The 27,611-nt window shown below is 36.3% G+C and overlaps 2 protein-coding genes and 1 pseudogene across 2 annotated transcripts; 1 reads left to right on the plus strand and 2 right to left on the minus strand.

Moving 5' to 3' along the window:
• Positions 1–1,618: 1,618 nt before the first annotated feature.
• On the minus strand, positions 1,619–17,149 carry LOC114403061 (tubulin-folding cofactor D-like). Its single transcript, XM_028365778.1, has 17 exons — positions 16,847–17,149; positions 16,212–16,759; positions 15,774–15,876; positions 15,337–15,513; positions 14,268–14,453; positions 13,598–13,714; positions 13,320–13,424; positions 12,648–12,818; positions 12,338–12,553; positions 11,681–11,879; positions 11,182–11,387; positions 10,844–11,068; positions 10,189–10,764; positions 9,838–10,107; positions 8,980–9,024; positions 3,062–3,247; positions 1,619–2,206 (listed from the first exon to the last, which is right to left on the minus strand). The coding sequence occupies exons 1-17, from the start codon at positions 17,027–17,029 to the stop codon at positions 1,916–1,918; spliced, it is 3,804 nt and encodes a 1,267-aa protein (XP_028221579.1). The 5' UTR covers positions 17,030–17,149; the 3' UTR covers positions 1,619–1,915.
• A 2,687-nt stretch (positions 17,150–19,836) lies between these two features.
• LOC114403763 (uncharacterized protein YnbD-like) lies at positions 19,837–23,399 on the plus strand. Its single transcript, XM_028366915.1, has 2 exons — positions 19,837–20,634; positions 22,838–23,399. Exons 1-2 carry the CDS (start codon positions 20,088–20,090, stop codon positions 23,014–23,016), a joined length of 726 nt encoding a protein of 241 aa, XP_028222716.1. The 5' UTR covers positions 19,837–20,087; the 3' UTR covers positions 23,017–23,399.
• Positions 23,400–24,667: 1,268 nt separating this feature from the next.
• LOC114402092 lies at positions 24,668–26,926 on the minus strand (annotated as a pseudogene).
• Positions 26,927–27,611: the final 685 nt, after the last annotated feature.

Here is a 27,611-nt window from a genome sequence, read left to right on the forward strand (position 1 = left end):
ATATTTTTTAAAAAAAATATTAAAAAAAATGCCGCTAATACATCTGACACAGTAACATTTCTTTTCTTTTAATTTTAAGATTTTGGTTACAGAACTTCTCCAAATGTTTCAGTCAGGTCCATTTTTCGGTCTTCCATTCTTTTTTTTTTTAAACGAAATATGCTAATCTCATTCATATTAGTATTCTTAGATGCTGATGTGTCCCTTAATAATACATCTGACACAGTGACATGTATGTATTATGTAACACATCACATGTGAAAACTAAGAAATAAATCAATTTAAAATAATTAATTCAAAATTGTGGAGAGAGGTGACGTGCAGCACGTGAGTTTTTCTTTTCAGGGACAAAAAAAAAATCATGTTTTGGGTCCTAAGGTAAATACAATACCAACAACATCATAAGTGGGCACGAGAGTAGACAATAGTCCCACGAGGTCTTTGAAAGGACTGCAGAGAGGGAATCTTCGTCTGGCACTGGCAAACTCAGCAAAAGTTTGAATAAAAAGAGTGATTACAAATTTCCAATGGACCCATTGAAGAGCTATCCTATTTTGCGTATTGGAGGCGTTAAGTGCAATGTCCTTTACGCAGAATCCACTTGTAATTAACTAATTATAATTGCAGCAATGTTCCTTGCTGATAACACTTGATTTTACTAGAACAACAAATGCACTTCACAAGGGGATTGTACAGATTATGCAATAAACGCAAAAAAAAAAAAAAAAAAATTACACAAGGGACAAGATACATTGTTAATCTGTTCCAGTGCCTCTTCCACACGATGTTATCAATGCAAAAACAATCTAATTCAAAGCAATAGAAAAAACAATACAGATATCATAAAAAGTTATAAAATCGGTTCGGTTCACGACATACCAAACCATTTCCAATTCATTACACACCAAATATTGTGAATTCCTTACATTCACATATTCTGTTATACATTACATCGTTTTTTTTTTTTTGATGAAAATTAAATTACATCGTTAGTACCTCAATCATTACAAAAACCACATCCAAACTACACAACTTAACCAAAGCACCACCCCATTAACACAGTAACACCAACACTAAACACCACGACATCACCATTAAAGTGCATGGAATGTGAGAGGGAATTCAGGATACAAGTACAACACAAGAGAGAACTCTTCATATTTTTGTTGAATTGATATTTTTGTAAAGTGCTTATCTGACATTAATGTGAGATGGGTTATCAAGGGATGGACAAGTCAGCATCTAACTAAGACTAACATGAATGAGGTAAGCAAATTCCGTCAAGAAATGGATGGAATACTACGGAGGGAATTGATTGCAATATCTACAAAAAATTTAGGACCAAAATTGCATAATTGTAAGAGCCAAAATAACACAAACGTAAAAGGAGATTAAGGCACCGTTTGGTTTAAAGGAATGAAAGAGGTATGAAAGTGAAAAGAGATGGAAAAAAGTGAAATATTTGAATTAAAGTAGAGTGTAAAGATGTGAAACCCGCACTAATTTTTGAAACTTTCATCTCAATTCACCCAAGAGAAATTAAACCAAACACTACCTAAAAGTACAATTAAAAGTTAGGAATTTCCAGAACAGCTCACAGATCATGATTACTGGTTAGTAATGATCACAATACGGAATGTTAACTCTGAAATTTCAATAACTGTGTGGAGTCTACCATTAGTAGAACAAAAGACAGACAGAATATTGGCTACACACAAAAGCAACTCACAAATCCTATCTTCACCGTTCATTTCTTCCCTCAATGCTCCATTGCTTTAGAATTAATATAGTAAATGCATAACATTCATTGAGGACACGAGTATGATTGGAAATTGACCAATGCACATGAAAATTTCATATAAACTATAACAAGTTACATTATACAACAGCAAACCTGGGATTGGATCAACAAAAATTAGAACCCGGATGCCTCAACTAATGAGGAATATGATGCATTTTCATCCAAGTCTGTAGGCTTCTTACTGCTGGTTTTCCTTGATGTTCCATCACTATTGTTGCCAAGTGACCCAACCTCCAGACCTACAATCTCAGAGAATTTTAATCTTTGGTGTTTAGCTGAATCCATATCTCCATCCCAGCAAGTCTCAGAAATAATTTCAAGTGCTTTATCAATCTTGTCTTCAGCCACAAGATCCCCATTTTCCAAGAGGACAAGGTACAGTTGTTCAGCTGAAGCTTTTCGAATCTGATTAACATTAAAATTGAAATAAAATAAAATTTGAGAAGCCACAAAGCAAGCAACAAAGTAATGACCTGTTTGTTTAAGCTTATACTCCCTCTGGTTTTAAATATAAGCAAAAAAAAAAAATTCACATTAATTAGAAAGTTGGTTAACAACATTTAATTGAACCAATTTCAATTAAAAAATAAGTTATTTCCCTAAAATACCCTTTATTGGAATTTGATATCAAGAATAAAAAGTTATTCGAATTAAAACCCCTCTTAAATGAAGGGTATTTTGGAGATGATCTCATAAAATAAGGTAAAATTAGTTGAGATTTGCTTATATTTTTAAAACCAAGACTCAGACATTTTTTTGCTTATATTCAAAACCGGTTGGTCAAGGGTTCGAATCCGGAAACAGCCTCTTTGCATATGCAAGGGTGAGGCTGCATACAATGACCCTCCCTCATACCTTCGAATGGCGAGGAACCTCTAGGCACTGGGATACATTAGTTTTTTTATTCAAAACCAGAGGGAGTAAAAAGTAATTTTATAATAAAACTTAGAAGTGGTTACAACTCGCTGTAAATTCTTTTCAAGGACAATGGACTGTATAAGTTCAAGATCGAGGAGCAATTTCAGTTTTTTTTAATTACTCTTTTATCTTTCAAGAAAAACACAAAAAAAAATTTAAAAATAATTATCATAATTTTTTAAAACATATGTAGTTGAAAAGATTTTTTTCTATAAAATAAGCACAAATAAACAAACTCTTAATTGCGAAAAAAGAGCCTGTCTATTTTGCATGTGATCACAGTTAAGCGAAAAACAGGATGCAAAGTAGTGAATCTCATACTGATGAATATTCAGGAATCACCTTAGGGTAACGATGACCAAGAAAGTTAAGAAGTTGAGAAAAGGCCCTCATATTGATAGGTTCCTGAACTGAAGCTACATAACCAAGTATTGCAATACCAGCATACAATTTAGAGAAGTCTTTTGATCCCTTCAATTCAAATGACAGAGAATCCAAAACAGCACCACAAAAAGCCGGAGTGTGAGCCTGAAAATACAATTTATTAATCAACATGTTATCACCAAGCATTTGTAAAATAATACAATTTATGCATGATGATCAATTTTCACACTATTGCAACCACTGGGTTTTTTTTTTCTAATTCAATTCTCTGCTTTCTTAATCCATTGTTCTTAATCTAGGTTGCAGCTTATTAGTCCATTATTATTCTTCTAGGTTGTTAAGAATAGTCCCACATCGGGTAATTCATGAACATGATAAGTGCTTATATAGCTGGGTAGATCACCCCCTTATGAACCGGTTTTTAAGGGAACCTTTCGGATGCCTTGGCTGCACTATAAAATTTAATATGGTATCAGAACCATATTCTGCTTCTGTCCGGTAGGTGCCGCCAGCCCTCGCTTTGTGGTGACGAGCCCTGGCTCGAGGGGGCGTGTTAAGAATAGTCCCACATCGGGTAATTCATGAACATGATAAGTGCTTATATAGCTGGGTAGACCACCCCCTTATGAACCGATTTTTAAGGGAACCTTTCGGATGCCTTGGCTGCACTATAAAATTTAATATGGTATCAGAACCATATTCTGCTTCTGTCCGGTGGGTGCCGCCAGCCCTCGCTTTGTGGTGACGAGCCCTGGCTCGAGGGGGCGTGTTAAGAATAGTCCCACATTGGGTAATTCATGAACATGATAAGTGCTTATATAGCTGGGTAGACCACCCCCTTATGAACCGGTTTTTAAGGGGACTTTTCGGATGCCTTGGCTGCACTATAAAATTTAATATAGGTCAGCAGCTTATTGCTCTTCTGTGTCTAGACTTTAGTTGCTAAAGTTGAATTAGGTATTGAGATGTGTACTTAATCCAATTTCAGCTCACATGATTCTGTGTTATCAAATCATTTTACTGCTTGTTTTCTCTCGGCGGTTTAATCATTCCTATCTATTATGTATCATATTCACAACTCCTCTACCAAAGAAAATTAGCATTATTCAATCTCTGTTCAAGTTACTAAAATTTTAGGTGTTGTCCTTTACGGTCACAATAAAGAAAATAAAAGAAAACAAACTTTTGTAAAGTTTGTGACAACTATATACTAAAGTATAACAATCATTATTAGGAAAAACTCAAGTCCCACATTGACTAAAGATTAGACCAAGATAAAGTATATAAGTGAGGGACAACCCTCACCCTATGAACTAGTTTTTGGGTTGAGTTAAGCTAAACTCACATTCTAAGATGGTATTAGAGCTTATCCTAGATCCATTCAAAGAGTCATCCACCATGTTATTCACGCACCAAGCCCAAAGTGTTGGGTGTGAGAGGGTGTATTGGAAAAATCCAAGTCCCACATTGGCTAGAGATAAGGCCAAACTGCCAAGCTAGAGTATATAAGTGAAGGGCAATCCTCACCCTATGAGCTAGCTTTTGGGGTTAAGTTAGGCCGCCCAAACCCACATTTTCAGAATCATAAACATAAGATTGCTACATCATATTTCATATACAACAATGGGATATGCACAGATAACCTTAACATGTGGTGGCTGAGTTGTGTAATTTTTCTTGGAAGCATTGTTTTCTTACATTTCAACATTATCCAAACCATATTGGTTTAAATGCATAAACAAGCAACAAGTTCTACACGTTACACAAGAAAAGTAATCAAGAGAGGTTAAATGAACACGTGGAGTTGCTATGTTGGGGTTCAAGATGTCTGAATGATAAAGGGATTTGTCAGGCAATTTGGGGGCTTGCTTTCAAGAAACCAAAAAAGAAAGTTTTGATAAAGGGATTTGTCAGGCTATTTGGGGGGATTCATCATCATCCTGGGAGTATGTTCCCTCTATTCAGGCCTCGGGGGGACTGCTTTGCCTTTGGAACAATTCTATTTTTGAGGTGGATACTAGAATAAAAGGTAGTAATTATCTATTGCTGGAAGGGAGGTGTGTGGATATTAATCAAATGATGGTTGTGGTAAACATTTATGCCCCTTGTGATCTTGCTGGGAAGAGGCTCATGTGGGATGATCTGAAACAGATGAGGGCATCCAAACCTCCTGGTATTTGGTGCTTCATGGGGGATTTCAATAGTATTAGAAACCAAGATGAGAGATTCAGCTTATCACAAAGTCATGCTGATCCCCTAAGTATTTCAGAATTCAACTCTTGGATAGCTGAAATGGAATTGCAGGAAATTAAGTGTGTTGGCAGTACTTATACCTGGATAAGACCGAATGCAAGGGTCAAGAGCAGACTTGACCGTTTTTTGGTATCAGATCAGTGGCTTCTTTCTTGGCCTGATAGCTCTCATTATACCCTTCCAAGGGATTTCTCCGATCATTGCCCTATAATCTTGCAAACTAAGAAAGTGGACTGGGGCCCTAAGCCGTTTCGGGTAGCAGACTGGTGGCTCCATCAAAAAGGATACCAAAGAGTGGTTAGAGAGGCATGGAGAGCTGATCAACAACCTGGATGGGGGGGTTTTCTGCTTAAAAACAAATTGAGAATGCTAAAATTGTCAATCAAACAGTGGAGTAAGGAGTTTGGTAATATCAGCTCTAAGGAGATTCACAGAATTCAGCAAAAGTTAAATGCTGTGGAAGATATAGCAGCTACCAGGCCTCTGTCAGAGGAAGAGATCAAGAATAGACATTCCCTCCAGCAGCAGTTGTGGGAAGTTTCCACTGCTTATGAATCTCTACTGCGGCAAAAATCAAGATCAAGATGGCTTCAAGAGGGGGACAATAACACAGCATATTTCCATAAAGTTATAAATTCCAGGAGAAATTATAATTCTATTCAAGGAATTCTCATAGAAGGAAGGTGGGTTCAACAACCAGAAGAAGTGAAAGATGAAGCTGTGAAATTTTTCCTGAAGAGATTTTATGAACAAAACTGTTATAGACCAACCCTTGATGGAGTCCAATTTCCATCTCTCTCTCATAGTCAGAGACAGGATTTAATCCTTCCTTTCACAGATGAGGAATTAAAGGAAGCTGTGTGGAGCTGTGGTGGAGACAAATGCCCTGGGCCCGACGGTTTTAATTTTAACTTTATTAAACACTTCTGGGGAGTGATGAAACCCGAGTTTAGAAGATTTGTGGATGAGTTTCATGTTCATGGATGCTTCCCTAGAGGCAGCAATGCCTCTTTCCTAGCCTTAATCCCTAAAATCAATCACCCACAGTCCTTCAATGATTATAGACCAATCTCTTTGATTGGATGCATGTACAAGGTCATTGCTAAGCTACTAGCAAACAGGTTGAGGACTGTCATACCTACCTTAATTGATGAAAGACAAACAGCTTTCATTAAAGATAGGCATATACTTCATGGCATCTTGGTTCTTAATGAGGTGATGGAGGAAGCTGTTAGGAGCAAAAAGCCAGCCATGATCTTCAAGGTGGATTTTGAAAAGGCTTATGACACAGTTTCATGGTCTTTCTTGGATTATATGCTACATAGAATGGGTTTTTGTCTCAAATGGAGGAATTGGATCTCAGCTTGTCTCCACTCAGCAACCATATCTATTTTGATTAATGGCAGCCCTACAAAGGAATTTTGCCCATCTAGAGGGCTGAGACAAGGGGATCCTCTAGCCCCTTTGCTCTTTAATATAGTTGGGGAAGGTATGACTGGCCTTATGAGGGAAGCAGTTCGGAAACAGCTGTACAAAAGCTACAGGGTGGGGAAGCAAAAAGAACCCACAAACATTCTGCAGTATGCAGATGACACTGTTTTTGTGGGTGAAGCTAATTGGGATAATGTTGTGGTTTTGAAGGCTTTGCTGAGAGGTTTCGAAATGGTATCAGGCTTGAGGATTAATTATACCAAGAGCCAGGTTGGAGTTATAGGGGGAGATGTTAATTGGCTCAATGCAGCAGCTCAAACCTTGAACTGCAGTCTTTTAGAAACCCCTTTCAGCTACTTGGGTATTCCTATAGGGGTTAAATCATCAAGCAGTATAGTCTGGGAGCCTTTAATTAAAAAATGTGAGGCTAAGCTATCTAAATGGGCCCAGAAAAACATATCCATGGGAGGGAAAATCACTCTAATCAATTCAGTTCTTAATGCGCTGCCTATATACCTCCTGTCATTCTTCAAGATCCCTCAAAAGGTAATAAACAGATTGGTGAAGTTGCAGAGGAATTTTCTGTGGGGAGGAGACCAAGATAATAAAAAAATCCCTTGGGTGAAATGGGACATCGTCTGTCTTCCCAAGTGTGAGGGGGGCCTAGGGATAAAAGACATAGCAAAATTTAATACGGCTTTGTTGGGCAAATGGATTTGGGCCTTAGCTTCTGATCACCAACAGCTTTGGGTTAGGATTATCAATTCTAAGTATGGAGGTTGGGAGGACTTGCAGTCTGCTCGGGTCCATGGAAGACAATCTGGTTGGTGGAGGGATCTAAGAAAGTTGTATCATCATGAGGGGCAGAACATTTTTCAGCAATGCATGAGATGGAAGGTGGGATGTGGGGATAAAGCTTACTTCTGGAAAGACAAGTGGATAGGGGAGGATTATACTCTCCAACAGAAATACAACCAGCTGTTTCTCATCAATGAACAGCAAGCTGATCTCATTTCTAAGATGGGGTCTTTTGACCAAGACAGGTGGAGTTGGAATTTCAAGTGGAGGAGAAATCTGTTTGATTATGAGAGTGTTCAAGCTGTGAATTTTATGGAGGAGGTCAATTCCATGCACATTCAGAGATCTGTCAAAGATGTTATGGTTTGGAAAGCTGATCCTAGTGGGGTGTATACCACTAAGTCTGCCTATAATCTATTGATAACTCCTTCTTCACCAGCCTTGGATAGGAGAACATCACAGCTACTTTGGAATATGAAAATTCCTTCAAAACATGCAGTTTTCACTTGGAAGCTTTTAAGAGGAAGACTCCCCACGAGAGCTAATCTCTCAAGGAGAGGGGTGAATATTCAGGATACTGCTTGTCCTTTATGTGGTGATGTGCAAGAGGAGGTGGGGCATCTATTTTTCAATTGCGAGAAGATAGTAGGGCTTTGGTGGGAGTCCATGAGCTGGATTCAGGCTAAGGGACCTCTAGCAGTCTCTCCAGTGGACCATTTTCTTCAGTTTTGTGATGGTTTTGGAGCTGTGAGAAATCACAGTACTTGCTGTGGATGGTGGGTTGCATTGACAAGTACTATATGGAAGCACAGGAACTTCCTCATTTTCCAGAACAAACCTTTCGAGCCGCAGAAGGTCATGGAAGATGCTATGTTCTCAATATGGTCTTGGTTAAAGGCTAGACAAAAAGGTTACAACATCAGTTTTAACCATTGGTCTTCCAACATCTCGGATTACTTTGGTTAAACCTGTATGGGGTAACTTTTTAGATGGGGTAGCTTGGGCTTTTTGGAGGGCAGCACCACTGGTGCCTTGTATTTCCTATATCCAGTACCACTTGTACTGTTTTTTGCATATTTAATATATATCTAATTTTGCCTTCCAAAAAAAAAAAAAAAAAGATGTCTGAATGATGATGATTTAATGCATCTTAGGGACTTTGCAGAAAATTCCCTTCTCATTATTAGCCATTATTTTTTTTTCCTTTTTTTAATTTCTTTTCATTGTTTCCGTCAAGTGTAAAGGATAACCACACATCTCAAGCCAACAAATCAATATAAAGGGTTACTTGATCACCAAACCAATCCAGAAATAGATAATATATGTATAAAAGGAGGATTAAAGGACCTACTAACAAGAAAGATGAAAAATAAAGAACAGAAAGGCAGACTAACCTCCATATTAAGGAATATCTTTTTGCTGAACAGAATCTCAATGGTCTGGAGTGCATAATAAGTTCATCAGTTGATTAGAGATTCACGAATAAACAATAAAAATTGATTTGTGTAAATAGATCTACATTTCATAACAGAGGAGGCAGGCAATGGGTGTTATATATGCAACATAAAAGAAAATATGTAAACTTTTTTATGAAATAATTTTAAGGATTGATGTTAAGTAGGGTGCTAACAAGGATTCTCTATCCTGGAAACATATAAATGAAGATACCACTACAACCCATGGATCAGTGTTACCTTGTAGCTAAGTGAATAAAGTGAATTGTTGGGCCTTTAATGGTAATACTTATGTTATATCCTAGGGTACACCAAACTGTCTTTTGTCAGGAAGTCATGTGTGTAGTCTGAAGTCTCAGTTTTGAGGCTGTTATAGTAGTACAGTCAACAGTGTATACACCTGACTTATTACAATAAATAAATATGCACTTGAAACCTAACTAAAATGAAGATAGTGTAATCCATCATACAGCAACATTCCTTCTCTTTCAGGTTCTATCTCTCCCTCACCATTTTAATATATTTCAACATGGAATGGATACTTAACTATCAGACTCCTTTGTAAAAAGAAAAGAACCAATGTATGAGAGTGCATGACTGCTAGTCATGCTATGCTATTATGCTTGTGGTTGAACTGAGCCACATGATGTGGATTTTGAGATTGGAGCCAGCACTTTGTTCACATACAGAATTTAGGTTTTTCCCCAAGAAAGAAAAAATGGAATAATTTATCAAATCATTTGAAAGTTCAATTTCACAAAGCGAGAATAATTAAACATTGTTTAAGAAATTTAATACCTTTAAGGTGGGTACGATAACTCTGTCAGATTTCTTGTATTGTTGGAGAACCCACAGGATGTCAGCAGATAGCATGTATACCCTAGATGTTCTTGTACTAGGGTCTTCAGATTCAACCCCTTCTAGATACTCTAACAGTGCCGAGAGTGATACCCTCTTCAAAGAATCTTGCAACCCACCAATAGATATAACTAAACCTGATAGCACATCTCTGCTATAACAAGCAAATTGAAGAAACTGTATAAAGCGTGGATAAGAATAGGAAGGAACCTGCAACAAAACAGTATTGTCTCTCAATAGAAAAATCTATGCAACCAACCTCAAACTGATGAAAGATCTATATAAACTTACACCCCATTGTGCATCTGCTTCCTTCGGAATGATTTCTTCTAACTTTTCTCGGAAAGGTATATATGGAATATGAATCATCTGGTTGTACAAAATTCTGCAGAGAACATTTGCTGCTGCTTCTCTCAGTTTATCCATCTTCTCCACAGCTTGCTTACAAATTCCTCCAACTAAATTGGTAGCAAGATTTTCATCGAATAAAAAAAGCTCTCGGTTGTTCTTAAGCATGCTATCAATCGAAGGATATGCAATAGGTTCAATTTCATTTCCATCTGATCTTCCAGACAAACAAACTGACTTGTCTATCTTACAGAGCATGTATGTACATTTTTCTAGGCCATCCAATGCAGCCTCACGAACCCAAGAACCTACATCACCTCTATTATCAACAGAATAATCATCAAGAGCTTTAAATAAACTTATCATCACCTCATTCTTTATCAGAATAAACAGGGAAAAATCATCCTCAACAAAAGAGGTAGCAGTATCTTCTCTTCCATTAATTAATGTTTCACACACTAATGTGAGCCCTTTGACAGCATTTACTCGTGCTTCAGCATCTCTGTCTTCAGGGTTTTCCTGCACATGGGAAAACATTGTGTAACACAATCATTGAACCTAAGATTGTATAATATATAGCATTTGCAATGTGGAGCACCTCAATTTTACAAGAGCCACAAAGCTTCAAAAGCACATTTCTCCATTGACTGGCTAATAACTCATATGGCAAAACACCTATTGCCAATGCAGATCCTCTCCTTACAGCTACATTTGGATCAGTCAACATACTGAGGTACTTTGCTGTCACATCACTTATACCTTTATTATCTGAAGCATGCAAGTATGCACGGATAAAGTGTTTCAGGCCTTTGACAGCTGCATTCTGGCATAAGCTGATATTGCTTGTCAGATATATAATGCCCAATTGGCATAAGCTGACAATATTAAACAATAGTAAAATGGTAACACAAATTGCTTGTATCAGAGGAATAGAACCTGTATCTGAGAATTAGGATGTCTCAAATTCTCATTAAGAGTATCAAGTAGGCTTTTCTTTATCTTTTCTGATAATACCACTTTATATATGGAGATGCATTCAATAAATCGAGAAACAGCTGCACGCATTATCTCTCCTCCCTTTCCACGATAAAGCCGTGCTTTCTCAATAGCAGGAGCAACGCCAGCAAGACTTCTCTGTTTATCTGTCAATGGCAATTTCAAAAATGTCACAGTTCAGCTAGCATCATAAATATTTTGAAACTAATCACCTTCAGTAAAGAAAGGTTTAGCCATATGACCATTAGTTGGCAAGAAACACTTAACTAAAACTTTTATTCATTTTCTTATCATGTTACGGAATGAAGTCAAATAGTTCTAGTTATTTAATTTTGCAGGCTTCTTCCTGAAAGTGAAAGTATTTTTGTTTGAAATAATTGATATTCTCTTTCAATCCCATATAAGTAAACATGATCAGCAATAGCGAGAAAGTATCAACCTGAGGGAAGAGCAAAATTGCATTGGTGTAAAGCTAAAACAATTTCTCCTGTTGCCAACGTTGCACCATGGCGCATGCATAAATCCGATGAAAGAGTACAAGGAATTAACTTTTCCATGACAGTGCTCGCAAAATGCTGAGGGTCATATTTTACAAGAAACGAAAGGGCCTCTGCCGCAAGTTCTCGCAAGCTTTTATCCTGGAGACATAATTTCCAAGTAACTTCTCTCAAAATATATCGAGAAAATTGAGATACAGGAAGCAACAAAAAGAATAACCATAAATTGTTACTAAATGCCAAAATTTGAACAATTTGATGCCAAAAAATATACAGTGACAAGGAATAATAAGACAAGAAATAAAAAATTAAATATAATCAAAATAAAAAGGCTAGACCATCCTCTTTACTCTATAGACACACCTATGAAATAGCAAATATGTACATAAGGCATGACTTCTTTTCATCCTTTGAAGAAGTTTTTAAAAAATAAATTAAAGGAAACAATAAAACAACATAAAAAAATTCAATGTATGAGTGATGTATGGCCTTCACTTAGAAAGTAAACCATAAGTCCATATCACAAGTGCAATTAGGGTCAACACAGGAGCAGAAGATTTGGCAGAACAGAGAGAGAGAGAGATTTAATCAGAACATACCCAGTGACAGATTTTTCTATCCAGCAGGTCATCCACAAATGGAAAAAGATATCCTTCATACTGAGCAATGGAAACAGCAACATGAAGATAAGAGTTTACTCGCGAAGAAAGTGAAAAATAATCTGCAGTATTCACTATGTCAATTCCATTTGGATAATTCCCTTGTCTTCCAACATTCTCTTGAAAAGCAGCAGCTGCTGCTCTTCTGCAGTTAACCTAAGTATCACAGGTTAGTTAGCGATTCTTTTCACATGAAGTGAATAGTCTAAAACAAATCATGTCATGAGAAGGACATAAAAGATATAAGGACCTCACGGTCATAGCATGCCACTGTTAGGAGGTGTGGGGCAAACTCTTTTAAGATGCTCCTCATATCTGTATGATAATATGCACGTCCAAACGCCCAACATACATATGCAGCAGCATCGCGTACATGAGACCCAACACTGTGTGGACCTCTTCGAACATCATAATGTAGTGCCTAATAAACAAAATTATAATTATTCCCACTGCTATGTAGTAAATGTATCTCTAAAATAAGGATATCTTAAGGAAAACTACAAAGTACCAACCATAAATCATATTGCCAAGGAAGGATGTCTTAAGCTTCATATGCATTATAAAAAAAGAATAGTCAACATTTAAGTAAGGGAATATTTGCCTTTTTTAATTTTCCAAGACTAAGTCCTTTTTTTATCTTTTCCATTTCCTCTGAGGCCTTTCCCTCATTTTCTCAATCATATCCATCAAAAACCCACTTTTAAACTTTTTAATCTGCCAAGATAATCATGTCTCCTCTAAGGTACTACAAGATAACAAGGTTATCCTTAATGTTCTCAATTCTTGTTTCAAGTTTAAGTAACACATAAATAAAGTACTTCAAAGTTCAAACAACTAAATATTTATAAGCAGCCAAAATAGTTTGAAGTCACAAATCCTACTTCCAGAAATCTATGGATACAACTTATCCATTATAAAACACCTTCACAATCACAGGAACAACTTTGGGAAGACTAGCAGGTAAGAGCAAGCCTCTACGAGCAAGTTCAGCCAAAGCTAAGCAGCCTCCATGCCATGAACCATCACCCTGAAAAAGTGTTACATTTGAGCTATAACAGTGGAACCAGACAAATAAATAGCTAACATAGTAAACATCTCACACAGTAACTACATATAGTATATAAACCTAGGTGAGTGTAAATTAAAAAAGTAAATTACAGTGCTCAGGAACTTTAAGCAAACAAAAGTTTAGTATCACACCTCACCAGGTGAAAACAGCTCCAAAACTGATGATAAAACCTCCTCAGAAAAGGAAGATGTAAGATGTGAACTTATGCGCCCAATACCTTTTGCTGCAGACCAGCGGACAACAGTATCCTACAATCCAATACCAGCATAATTGGGTCATTTAAGTAATGAAAATAGGCTTAAATAACAATTTGGTCCCTATAAAATATAACCTATTTTGGGTTTTAGTCCCTTTAAAATTTAAAATTTTTGGTTTGAGTCTTTGTTGTCAAGTAACAACGTTAACTAATGACATAACAACAATGTTGGCAGTTCATTGACTTGTCATGTCATCAAGGAGTCTAATAGGGCGGTCATGTCTAAGTTTTTATGATAAGCTATGTTTTTAAATCCTCATTTGCTCAGAACAGTTGATGAGGGATTAAAAACACAATTCCAAAAAAAATTATAGATATGTTTGAGCTCTTTCATATCCAACAGAATTCATCCAGTTCTTTCAGTAGCTTACAAGGTTCCTTCACACAAACCATTTACAAAGACATTAATTCAACCATTCCATTTCAGATTATCTTCATCGGCCTACATTTAGACATAATTTCATATTTTTATCACCAGAACTAAGCATCATAGTGTGATGGCAAAATACAAAATTCACTATAAGAATCTCACCCTTCAGACATACCATATCCTTCAAACCAGATAACAACATCTCAATAATCTCTTCAACATTTTCTGGAACATCCATATCCTCATCTTCCTCCCTGTCTAACATTTCGTTTGAGTTGGAATCATGGCTGTTCACACCTAAATTGGACTGATCAATTTTATTGGACGTATTCAAAGAAACATTCAGTTTGGCAACTCTTCCCTGCATAATAGGCATATAGTCGTTAAGGCAAAAAAATTGGTGACAAACATGAAACTTCTACAATTGCTTATGGCAAGTCAATAATTAAAACACAAGTGTCCTTCCTAAAATGTCCTGCTAAAAGCCTAAAAGAAGCCATAATGCCCAGATAATTGTAATTGTAACCCAACACTGAAGAAAACCAAATGCTGGGGTACAAATTTATGGCGCTGATACAGCTGGCTTAGATCAAGGGGCCAAACAACTAAATTTTAAGAAGCTTAAATATAACACTTAGCAGTTAGCACAACTAAGTTGACTTGGATCTTTAACATGATAAAAAGTGTTTCATGCATAGACGTTGGAGAAATCAACAAAGGAGATCTTAGCCTTAATAATATTTCTAAAACTTTGGTTTTTAACCGTGTTGAATGACATCGTGTGATCCATGTAGCCGACCTCTCCTAGTAGGATAAGGTCTTATTGTTGTTTTTTGTTTGTATAGTAGCTTAAATTTTCAAGAGGACATATTATCTAGCATGACACCATAGCCAAATTGCCCAAGGGATCACTGAGTTCAACTCATCATATTTACATTATAAATAAGGGCTCTAATTTTATCCATCCAATTCTGTTTAGAGTTCTACATGCTTGACTTGCTTGCAGAGCATTTGTTGTTTTGTAAGCATAACATGCATTTCTGAATAATGCATATAACCATAGTTAATTTTCTGAATAATGCATATAACCATAGTTAATTAATTACTGTGGCTATATATTACACCAGTTAAAAGTAAAAAGAAACAAAATATGGATACAATACTTGCAAGGGCACAAAAACAAAGGTGTCTTCAAACATTTAAGATATGAGATCACATCAAACTTGGATCAGAGAAAAGCTAACCATATATCGCCATGAAGGCAAACGATGAGGAAGAGCAGTAAGCCCAATTCGTTGGGTTAACTTCATCAGATACTTGCGGAGCAAAGGACTTCGAGCTGCATCTGAGGACTTGTACAGCATTGTAGTGTTATTCCAAACAACAGGAATTGCATCAAGCAAGAGATTCCGACTACCTGCCTACTTACAGATTGATATTATAACAGTTAGAATCATTAAAGGTGGCAAAGACAATTTTTAATCATGACAACTTTTATTAGAGATAAATGTATTGGATCCCTTAAAATAAGTAACACAATTATTCATAGCATGAACTATCCTAGTCTATTATGCATCATTCTCTCCCTCAAATATTTTGAAGAAATCTGAAATCCTTACACAAATGACAGATAAAAACATTTTAATTTGAGGGTGTAAACAAAAAAAGGCAAAAAACAAACCTTGAAAATAGCAGCCAGTGCTTCAACAACCCCAAGTAACTGGAAATGATGGAGTAAATCTTCTGTTACAGAGGACATGACCGTATGTGTCCACTCTACAAAGCTGAAGCAATTAGAAAAGTCAGTTTATACAGATGATTAATAATAATAATAATAACTTTTATACAACACAAATGCAGGCATGTACACAAACCCCAACACATAATGCCGTGAACTAATGCCAAATCAAATTTAGACATATTCAAGAGACCTAATAAAATCATTCATTTATTAGTAAACACGATCCAGAAAACAAGGAATTAATTGATGATTTGAGCTAAACTTTAATTGAAACGAAAATTATATTTACACAACATAAGACAACACGAATATTTAAGTCAACCATCCAGAAAACTGAATTAACACTAAACTAGCTACAAAAAAAATAACCAAATAAACCTGGTAAAAGCTTTAGGCATATCCGGACGAGTAAGTAGCCTCGAGAGGACTAGTCCAGCCATAGTCCGCATTGGCCCAGCAGTCGAGAGGTAATCCTTACAAAACCCTATAATTCTCAACACAAGAGGACTGAGCTCAAACTCAGTCAAATTGTCATTGTTCGCAATGCTGGTGTCAACAGTGGAAATGTCAAAAGGAACCAACACAAGTATATAGAGCCACAACAGAGTCACGCATTTAGCTTCCATCTCTCCCGTGCTTTCCTGCCTTAACGAAGTCCCTGAATTTGTGTGGTGACACTTCTCCAAAAGAGACACGGCGAGTTCGAGATCGGAAACTTGATGTGGAAAGAACTTGATTACAGATTTGTAGCCACAAACCGTGACTAACGTATATACAATTATGCATATAGGTTTGATTATTTCAAGAATTTCATCAGAAGCTACCCCGAGTTCAAGTGTTCGTGAGCGAAGAATGTTCATCAGAGGACAAACTATGGTTTCAAGGTAGGGTTCTAGAAGTTGGCCTTGCTCCTGATACTTGTCCAACTGCAAATATATACCGATAATTAAGTTTCAATAACAAAATGAATGAATGATTGAAGATAATTGTTGTTATTGAATAAAGGAGAGTACAATGGATCTGATTCTGTGGACAGAGGAAGGGTCGGAGACGCGGGAATTGGAAACGATGTCGTCGAGGAGTGACTTGACGATGTTCCATTCTTGGAGGAAGTACTTTTGAAGCACACTCTCCTTGGACTCCAACTCGTCGTCCTCTTGATTCATCGTCACCTTCTCTAGATTCGCTTCCATCATCACCTCTGGAGTCGAAGGAATTTGGCCGGTTCTGAAATGCAAGTTTCGAAGAGAACAACACTACTCGTCGGAGTCTCAGGTTCGAGTTCCGAGTGAAGAAGGCGATGGGCCAGGTCTAGGCTCTTCACGTTTTTTTTTTTTTTTTTTTACGATTTTGGGGTAATTTTCTTTTTTACGTTTTTGGGATAATTTTTTGAAAAGTTATTAAAATGGGTAGGTTTCAAATAAATTATGAGATTACAAATAGAGTGTTGATTAATTGACACAAGACAAATTTTAAACACTTTGTTGAGAATCTTATTTTCTCATTGTTTTTTTTTTCTTGCTGTCAAATTATATTTAGTCATTCCCTAATTATAAATGATCAATTGACTTTAGATAATCACATAATAAACAAAATTGTTCATTCTAAAAAATATAAAAATAAATTTTTTGATTTAGAAATAGAGGATTAAAATTGTGTATTTAAAATTAAAGGAAGATCAAAATTGTAATTTAGTCTTTTAAATTTAAATGCATGAATTCATGTCTAAATACATAACTTTAGCTCTTTTAGAGGTAATTAAAAAAAATTAATTAAGTTTTAGTCCCTAAGTTTTTTAAATTTAATTTTTAGTTCTTAAACAAGATTTTGATTGATTAAGGTTTCTAAAAAAATTGATTTTTAGTACTTAAAGTTCGATCGATTATGAACTCTAAATTTTATTAAAATAATTGTTTTTTAGTCTCTAATATTCCATTAAATAATAAAAAATGGGATTTAAACTTTTTGTAGGAGACTAAATTTTTTAGAAGTTCAAGAACATTGATCAGTGAAACTTTTTTTGGTACAAGGACAACAAATTTAAAAAAAAAGTTGAGAGACCTTCAAATTTAGTTGTAGTTTTTTTGCTTTAATTTTTAGTTTCAAAATGTACTTATTTTAAAAGTTTCCAATCTTATTAAAATCAATTTGAGGGTGATGATGATATCAATAACAACAATAATGATATTGGTGGTGATAGTAAGTGGCACTGACGATACCAATGTCAATGGTGGTTGGTGGTGCTGGTACCGATAATAATGATGGCGGTGATAATGATGATAGTAATAATTCTTGTAGTGGTGACAATGATAATAATTGTGCTGATAGTGTCGATAGTGACAATGACAATAATAATGCAACTAGTGGTGGTGACAATAACGATCCAATGGTAGTGGTGATTTTGGTGGCAATGACGACGATGCATTGTGAGTAGAGGTGGTGGTGGTAGTAATAGGAATATGTCATTTTTCTATCAATTGAAATCAAAGACAATCAGGGGAGATTTACAACACCCATGCATTTTACTCAACAACTCAGGTAAACCTTATTTGCCAAAATTATCTTCTTTTTTTTTTTTATACCTAGAACAGAAGACAAATATTAAAATTTACAACAATTCATACATCATGTTTAACCAACTAAGCTAAATTTCCTTGGCTGTCATTTTCAAATATATGGAGATGTTTTTTTTTAAAAACTAAAAATCACATTCACTATTTTTTTTATTAATTTTGATAATGAATGTAAAATTGATTTAAAAATCATTTAAACTCTATTTTTTTCAAAACACGTTTGGTATAAAAATTTGTATTTGAAAACTAAAAACTCACAGCCATCCCAAAGAGTCTTATTATAATTTTTTATTTATTTATGAATCAACAAATATTATATTTTTTTAGCTTAATTCCATTTTTTCTCCCAACTTTATAAAGTTTGCGAAATTTATCCCAACAAATTAATTTTGTGCACTTTACCCTAATTTTTGAGAAACTTGCAAATTTTACCATTTATCATTTATTAATTAATAAACACAAAAGTTGAAGATAAAATTTGTCATAAGAAAATAAAAGAAAAATGAGAAATATAATTCACCAAAGAATAAATAAGTTGGGTGCAAATTTTTTTTATAAAAAAAGCTGAGAATAATAAGTGCATTTATATATGTTATGAGTAAAATGACCAAGAATAAAATTGGTTTAATTATCAATTTAGTTTCTATATCGTGCCCACGAACTCGACACGTACTCGGCTCATGCTCATGATGACCCTCAACTGTAATCTATGAACTTGACACGACACGTAGAAAAGCAGTTGGCCAATGTGGCTCCGAATATGTAACACTCTCAACATCGAACATGTACATATAGACCCAAAGGAAAGATGCCTGGTACATTTTTCATAACTAGATACACTAATACTAAAACACCTCGAGCTCTACCAACTTGATTGCTGGAGTCCATTTTGCATATACATTAGTACCCGATAGAAGATTCGGCTAAGACAAGGAACGAGGGAAGAGAACCAAATAACTCGCCCAAAACTCAGTCGGAACAGTCTCAAAATTGTCTTAAAAAATTTAATTTGATCTCTAAATTTTTAAAAGATTTAATTTGGACCTCAAATTTTTAAGAATGTATCAATTTAATCCTTTTAAAAAATTCAATTTAAACCTCAAGTTTTTAAAAACGTATCAATTTAATCATTTTAAAATATTTAATTTGGTCGTCAAATTTTAAAAAATGCATTCAATTTGATCTTTAGAGATTACATTTCAATTTAAAAAAAAAAACTAAATTGATTATTTAACAAACATAAGAACCAAATTAAATCTCTTGAAATAATTTAAGAATTAAATTGATAATTAAGTCAATAAAATTTTAAAATATTTATTTTGTGTGTCCTTAAAAATGTCAAATTAATTTATTAAAAGTAAATTCATCAAAAATTAAAAAATTAAGAATAATAAGTAGCATTAACCCTATATTTTTTTAACAAGAGTCTTTCTTTTGCGTAAAAGACGAAAACGAAATTCAGTAAACCATCTTCGTACGCACTACGCAGCATAGCTGTTATCTTCTTCCCCTTCCCCTCTCGTGGCAAACGCGCCGCAAATGACAGAACGAGCAACTCCAAGGATCCATCGACACAGATAAAAGAGTATTCCCTCGCTCCCTCCACAGTTCTAGGGTTCACTTTTGAACACACGTTGCCAAACCCCGGTTCATCCAAATCCAAAGTCATAAGAACAAGAAGATGGGTGTGGGCATATCATTTCTGATAGCACTAAAAGCAACAATCCTCTTCTTATGCTTCGCGTACCTTAAAAACCTCGGTTTCACTCTCTTCTCCCTCCCCTTCCTCTACTCTTCGCTGATCTCATTCTTAGTCTCAATCGCATCTCACCCTTCCATCAACCTTCCAATACTTCTCGGCAAAACCACCGACGGAAGCTTCCCCCTGTTCTCACTCATAATCTTCAGCCCTTACATCTACTTCGTCAGAATCTTCTCTCTGCTCCGAAGACTCCGAAGCGGAGAACCTGCTTACACCGAAGTCCACGAGGGTCTCTATGTCGGTGGCTGGCCATCGTCGCCTCAGAAGCTGCCACCTGGCGATCCCGCCATCGTTGATTGCACGTGCGAGTTCCCGCGTGTGAAGGATTTCACTACGGGGTTGCCTTACCGGTGCTTTCCGACGTGGGACACGAGGTCGCCTCAACCCGCTGATATCGAATCCGCTGTTAAGTGGGCATCTCGACAGAGAGAACTAAACAGGCCCATTTTCGTTCACTGTGCTTATGGTTAGTACTTAGTGTTGACTTCGTTGTTGATTTTGAATGCTCTTTAGTGTTGTTCCTCTGTTGCTTCAATTTAATTCGCGATGAGAAATGCGCTATTTAATTTAATGCATGGAGAATTTCCTGCTTTTTAAGAGATATATACTGTTTCTTTAATATTAAAACCCGAGGGCAACATTCACATGTGGCGAACAATCTATTTAGCGGGTAGCGGGAGAACCCGTATTCGATTCATTCAACATGCAAAATTTCTTTGAGCCTGCAGTAGCCACCCACTGTGAATGGGGTTAGTCTCTGATCTAGTCGGTTTGGGAACACCCATGTTCTCTAACCCATGACAAAAGAAGACCTGTGAGCCGCTTTTTCATGTGCCCGACCTTGACTCTTTGTATGCATATAACTTTCAAGTAATCAATTGAGATTTCTGTTTTGTTAGTGGTGCTGCTTTTTCTTTCATGTGATATGTGTCTTATAAATAGCATATGCAAATTGCAACATTAAGACCCTGCTTGGATAAACTTCTCAATGAACACTTTTAGAAGAAGAAAATAAGATGAAATTTCATTTTACAAATTAGCTTGTACACAAGCTAATTCTAACTTTCAGGGGGAACTTAATTCATTTTATCTTCTTTCTCTTGTAAGTGATTATTGAGAAGTTTATTCAAACGAGACATAAGGACTTGTGACTTCCGAAGTATTGGATATTCTTCTGTTGATAGACATTCATTATTCAATTTGTATTTTGTAACTTGTAAACGGTTGATTATATGATAACATTAACATGATAGTTTATTCGGTCTTTCGCTTGTTCTTAATTACTTTTGTCCAAACAAGAGACTTGACTTCAGAAAGAGTTTTGAATAACCAATGATGAAGGTCATTTCACTCATTTGCAATATTATCTGTCCTCTGAATGACTTATATCAGAATTTCGAAAAGGGAAAGGTAGTTAGAAGAATTATAGTTAAAGTGGGGAGTAATCTAACCGATCAAAGGAAAAGCACCCTTCCAATCATGCGAGTTTTTATAGATCTTTGAACCACAGCATCCCTAAGGGAAACAATAGTGAACTGAGACAACCATTGGAAGAAAGAATATGATTATGACAACAATACAAGTTTTGGGCGTTGTATTCCATTGTCATCATCATCAACACAAAAGGTTGGACGTTGTCAATGGAGTGGCCTTTTGCTTCCTTCATGAAGAATAATTTTGGGTGATGTTCATACTGTTCTGGTAGCTTATCTTCAGAATTGACCCAAAGGTATTGTACATTGTTTTGACAAGTGGACTTGGGTCCCCCTATTTTGAAAGGGAAAACTAGGGAAAATGAAAACTAGGAATGGAATGAAATATGTCATTTGAAAGCTGAAAAACAAATTCTCAGTTAGCATCAGACCATTGCCAAGTTTGAATTTTGTAAGCTGTGAAAAGTTATTAAAGATAAACTGGTTGTCTTGTTGCTCATTTATTAGGAGTATAACCTATTCTTTAATGTGTTGAGTTACCCATCCTTTTAACTGGGTGTTTGCCATTTTGTGGTTGTTCTTCATTATTATGATCACTACCTGAGCTGCAAATATGAAGATATTATTTTCAGTTAGAAGCATAGATATGCAATGAAAAAAATTGGGCATATTATTATAGCTGCAATTTTTTCAATGAGGTAGGATTATATGACATTGTAAATTCGGATGCTTTATCTGCACCGTTTGAAACTCTTTGGAGAAGAAAATGCTTTGCCCGGGAATTCTAAATGTTATACTCATTTTATTATTGATGCCTCAGTATGATACTAATAGTATATCATACAATGAAAAATTTGATCAATTTGTGGTAATGAATACTTGGAGAGTAAACCTCCAGAGATGAGGGAAGCATACAGAAAAGTGAAACTATCATACCCTTAGATCCTTACATATAGTCCTGTGCACTGACATGAAGTTTAGGCATTTTGACTGACAAGAGGTTGTATTCTAATAATAGTTTGGAAATCTCATCCGTCAATGAGACAACATTTGACTTACAAATAGCTAGGATTCACAATTGTTTCAGACCTATAAATATTGGATCAATATAATTGAGTTACAATTTATAATGTTATAATGTTTAGTTTCATACCAGATTGTTATGCTTGCATAAGAATTAAAAAGATGATATCACTATCTTCATTTTTTTTAACTTTTTTGTTTTATGGTGTAAAGGTCATGGAAGAAGTGTTGCTGTTATGTGTGCACTGTTAGTAGCACTAGGCATCACAGAGGATTGGAAGAATGCTGAGAAGCTGATCAGGCAAAAACGACCTTACATCCGGATGAATGCTCTCCATCGCAAGGCACTTGAAGAATGGTCCAGACACCGATTGTCTGCACCAAAGAAGTAGAGACATGAGCGTGGGTTCCTTGAGTTAATCTGATTCTTTTAGTCATTCACAGTATGATTGTTTTCCAAACAGTGGCAAATGCAGAAAAACTAAAACATAGATTCTCCTCGTGTCTTTACTTTATTAGCATCCTCGTTTTCCTTGAATCCAAAATTTAATATGTGCTTCCCAATTGTTCCGTAGTCAGCTTCTTCTGCTTTGATCAAGTTGAAGCTGATGAGTGGAATAGTGGGATTACATACTATGAGAAGCTGTAACATCTATTCACATAATTTCATTGTGTATGGCCATGAACGATGATTCCAAGGGTAGTTTGTTGGTAAATACAAGTCATGCCTTATGTCAATGGTTTTTATGCCTAGAACATAATGAGGCATAAGTTAGAAAATGATACGTATTAGTTTTAATAAAACAGTTGGAATATAAAGAATCGAATAGAACCAGACGAATCATTTTGTTGCCCAACGCATAAAAGTTCAACTTGTCATTAGTTTTGTTTTCCCTGAGATTGTTAATGACACAATGAGCATGCTGGAATTTATTATGCAACATAGTTTGTCTGATTTTTAATTTTAAACGAAAAATTCAAGGGTTCGTGGTGGAGTAACTGTTGTTCTTGGTCACAATGTTGCACAATCTTTGATTAATTGAAAGTGCCATTTGGAAAGTGCTGGCAAATAGTTGTCAGTGCCTTGCACGCAGTACACCTTAGGCTATGTTTGGTTTTAAGGAGAGAAATAGAATTAGATAGAAAATAAGAGATAATTAGAGAAAAGAGAAATAAAATAGGATGTTGGATTGTGTTAGGAACAGAGGAAGAAGATAAAGGGGATTTCCTTGGATTCGAGGACAAAGTGCCTCCTCTCTACTCTAAACTACTTTGATCAAATTCATTCTATCCCATTTTATTCATATATTTGTGTATTTATAGGGATAATGGGCTGCATCATAATTGAATTGATTCTCCACTATAACAGCCTTTACATTCCACTACTAATAACCTATAACATATTTTGGCATTTTCCTAAGACCTACTACTAGTGCCTCTTGCATATTTTACACGAAATCATCTAGATAAGTTGATTTGATAGTCCTCCTCTTGGGCCTATTGGCATGGGCTTTTGTTGCAGCTTCTTCATATCATTCATTGACCCATCAAAAATACATTATCCTCAAGGTGTTGGGTGTAGGAAAACAAAACCTGGATCCCAAATTAAAGTGGTGTAGGAATGACTCTTGTCACTTTCAGATTCTTGGTTATTCTCTCGAACCTTTGTTTCCATGTAGTTGCCAATTGAATCCTACATGCATTTAATAATGCTCCACAAACCGCCAGATCAGGGTTCCTTGGCATTGTCCGAATGAGTTCATAAGTTTCCTCCAATTTCTTAGAATGGCCAAGTAAATCAACCACACATGCATAAGGGTTTAGATTAGGCATAATAAAGTACTCATACTTCATGCTATTAAAATATTCTAAGCCTTCCGCCACCATACCTGATTTGATGCAAGCACATAATATGGAGATAAATGTAATATCATTAGGACGAATGGTTGATTCTACCATACGATGAAAAACAACAGTGGCATGTGTTCCTTTCCCACATTCAGCATAACGCCAGTTCTCAATGCATAGGCATGCATCTCTTTTCTACATGTCAAAGCTTCCTATGCTATTATATGCAGATAAGACACAAACGAGAGTAACAAAGGTTGGATTCAGGCTACCAAGCATTTCCCTGTCAATAAGTAAGTTTGCAACTATAGCATAAGAACGGAGCCCTATCCGCGTGGCCACCTTGAGAAGGTTGATCCCCATGTCTAAATTGCATAAACAAGAATAAGCAGAAAGGACAATGGCTATGATGATTTCATCTGGCATGATATTTTGTGCTTTCATCATTTTAAATGTCTCAATAGCTTTCTAAGGCATCAAACAAGTCTCATAACCTAATATCATAGCAGTTCACGATACCACACCTTTACATTTAGTTTGAGAGAAAAGTGTTTCAGCTTCCTTAGTAAGTCCAAAAGATAAGTACATTAATGAATTATGAAAAGAAGTGTCTTTCTTGAACACCATGCGGAGAATGTAACCATGAATCTGTCTTCCCAATCTCACATCACTCAAAATTGAATCAACGGGATATTCGATCATCATACCGAATAATCTCAGTCCCTCCAAACGTTCCTCGTTTTCAAAATACCAAGAAATCATAGCATTCCACGAAAACTTGTCTCTGTTAGGCATTTTGTCAAACACCACCCTAGCAATGTTGACATCTCCATATTGCATAGTTATCAAAGCATTAACCACATTAACATTGGACTCAAATCTGCCAAGCAAATTGTTGTCAGGAGTCCTTGTTCGTTTACCTTCATATACCTGAGTCAACATACCGGGCTGGTTGTTAGAGTAGGTTGAGAACACCTGCTCCTTCTTGGTGGGAATGGTTGTGTTTCTGGGAATGAACACATTCATGACTCCTCTTGCAGGCTCGAAACTAGTGGATAACAACAAAAGATCCTCCATTTTTCTCATTACCTTCGCCACCGAGAATAGCAGCTTGCACTGCAACACCATAAGCAAAAACCTCATATGGGTTAAGACTCTGGCAAAGATCATTTCCATTGAAGAAGTCTTACAACAACTGTTGAACCTTGGGATTCCTAGTAGAACCACCGACAAGAATAGCCTCATGGACAGTGCGCTTATCCATAGTAGGGTCCCGCAAACACTTCTCTGCGGGTTCCATGCACTTCCTGAATAAGTCCATGATAATCTCTTCAAAATGCGCACGGGTGATGGTTGTGTAGAAGTCAATACCCTCATACAAGAAATCCATCTCAATGGTGGTTTGAGCACAAGAAGATAGAGTTTGCTTGGCCCTCTTATATGTTGTTCTTAACCTCCTCAATGCTCTGACTTTTCCATTAATGGTTAGCTTGTGCTTCCCATTGAATTTTTGAACAAATTGGGTCACCATTCTGTTATCGAAATCATCACCTCCCAAGTGAGCATCCCTAGCAGTGGCTTTCACTTTGAAAATACCCTCCTTAATGGTGAGAAGAGAGACATCAAAAAACCCTCCACCGGGATAAAAAAAATGAGAGCATTCTTCGCACCTGAGCTAATGGCCTTTTTGTTGAGTCCATAAGCAATGGTAGCCGCGATAGGCTCGTTGATAATTCACATCATGTTGAGCCCAGAAATGACACCATCGTCCTTGGAGGCTTGACATTGTGAGGCGTTGAAGTAAGTAGACACAGGGACAACCATATTTCTTATGGTGGCTCCTGGATACGCCTATGCGATCTCCATCATCGTGATAAGAATGGTGGAGTGCCTAGCAGTCTGGTCCTTCACCGCATTGCTGATCAATTGTTCTATGTCGGGGAAAGGCACGTCGGGTGGGGTAGTTTGGTGACCCTGATTGTGAGTCATGCTTTCAACACAATCGTGTTGCCAGAAGCCGACGCAAGGGTACATTGGTAGCACAACGACACCACCATGAGGATCATCTTCTTTGTTGGACATTGGCGTGTGGGGCTTGCTGTTGGTGGTTTGGTGGATGGTGGAGGAAGGGCCTGTGTGTTGGTGTTCTAGCGTTGTCATTGGCATTGCAGAATTCATGGAAGGCAGAGTCTGCATGGTCTGCACAGTTTGCAGAGCCGTGGTATCGCATAAGGCTAGCAATCGGATCCAGGTACTCTCAAAATCAATCCCAAGGGATTGAGCTGGATGTACATAAGGAGAAGATGTGTGCTGAAATGGAAGGGATGAGTTTGATAGAGGTGGTTGCTGATGAATGGTTGTGTGGAGAGGATGCGACAGGAAGAGGTGGACTAGTGGGTGGTGTGGTATAGCATGGTCGGAGTAAAGGGACAGGCAACCATGGGAGGCAGTCATGGGCGGCAGGTCAAACCAATTGTTAAGAACCGAGGAAGAAAATAAAGGGGATTTCCTTGGATTCGAGGACAAGGTGCCTCCTCTCTACTCTAAACTACTTTGATCAAATTCATTCTACCCCGTTTTGGTCATATATTTGTGTATTTATAGGGATAATGGGCTGCATCATAACTTAATTGATTATCCACTGTAAGAGCCTTTACATTCCACTACTAACAACCTATAACAGACTTTGGCATTTTCCTAAGACCTACTACTAGTGTTTCCTGCATATTTTACACGAAATCATCTAGATAAGTTAATCTGATAGTCCTCCTCTTGGGTCTACTGGCATGGGCTTCTGCTACAACTTCTTCATATTTGTTTGATTTTTTTTTATATTCAGGAATTGTTTGATTTAAGAGAAATAAGTGAAAAATACACTGGTTAACGTTATAAAAATATTGATATATTCTTATCAACATGTGTGACTTTTTTTTATCAAATGTGAATAAGATTTATTGGAAAAAAAATAAAAAAGAAGGGCACAAATATAAAAATACACTGCTTACTTTTACTAAGAAAAACGAATGAGATTCACCTTTGTCAAAATTAAATTTGATCCTAAATTAGTTAAAACAAATGGAATCATATTATTTTTATTCATAAATTTTTATTTTGGTCTTCGAAATCGAATTGGACATTA

Source organism: Glycine soja, chromosome 20 (assembly GCF_004193775.1).
Source record: "Glycine soja cultivar W05 chromosome 20, ASM419377v2, whole genome shotgun sequence".
Lineage (NCBI taxonomy): Eukaryota > Viridiplantae > Streptophyta > Magnoliopsida > Fabales > Fabaceae > Glycine > Glycine soja.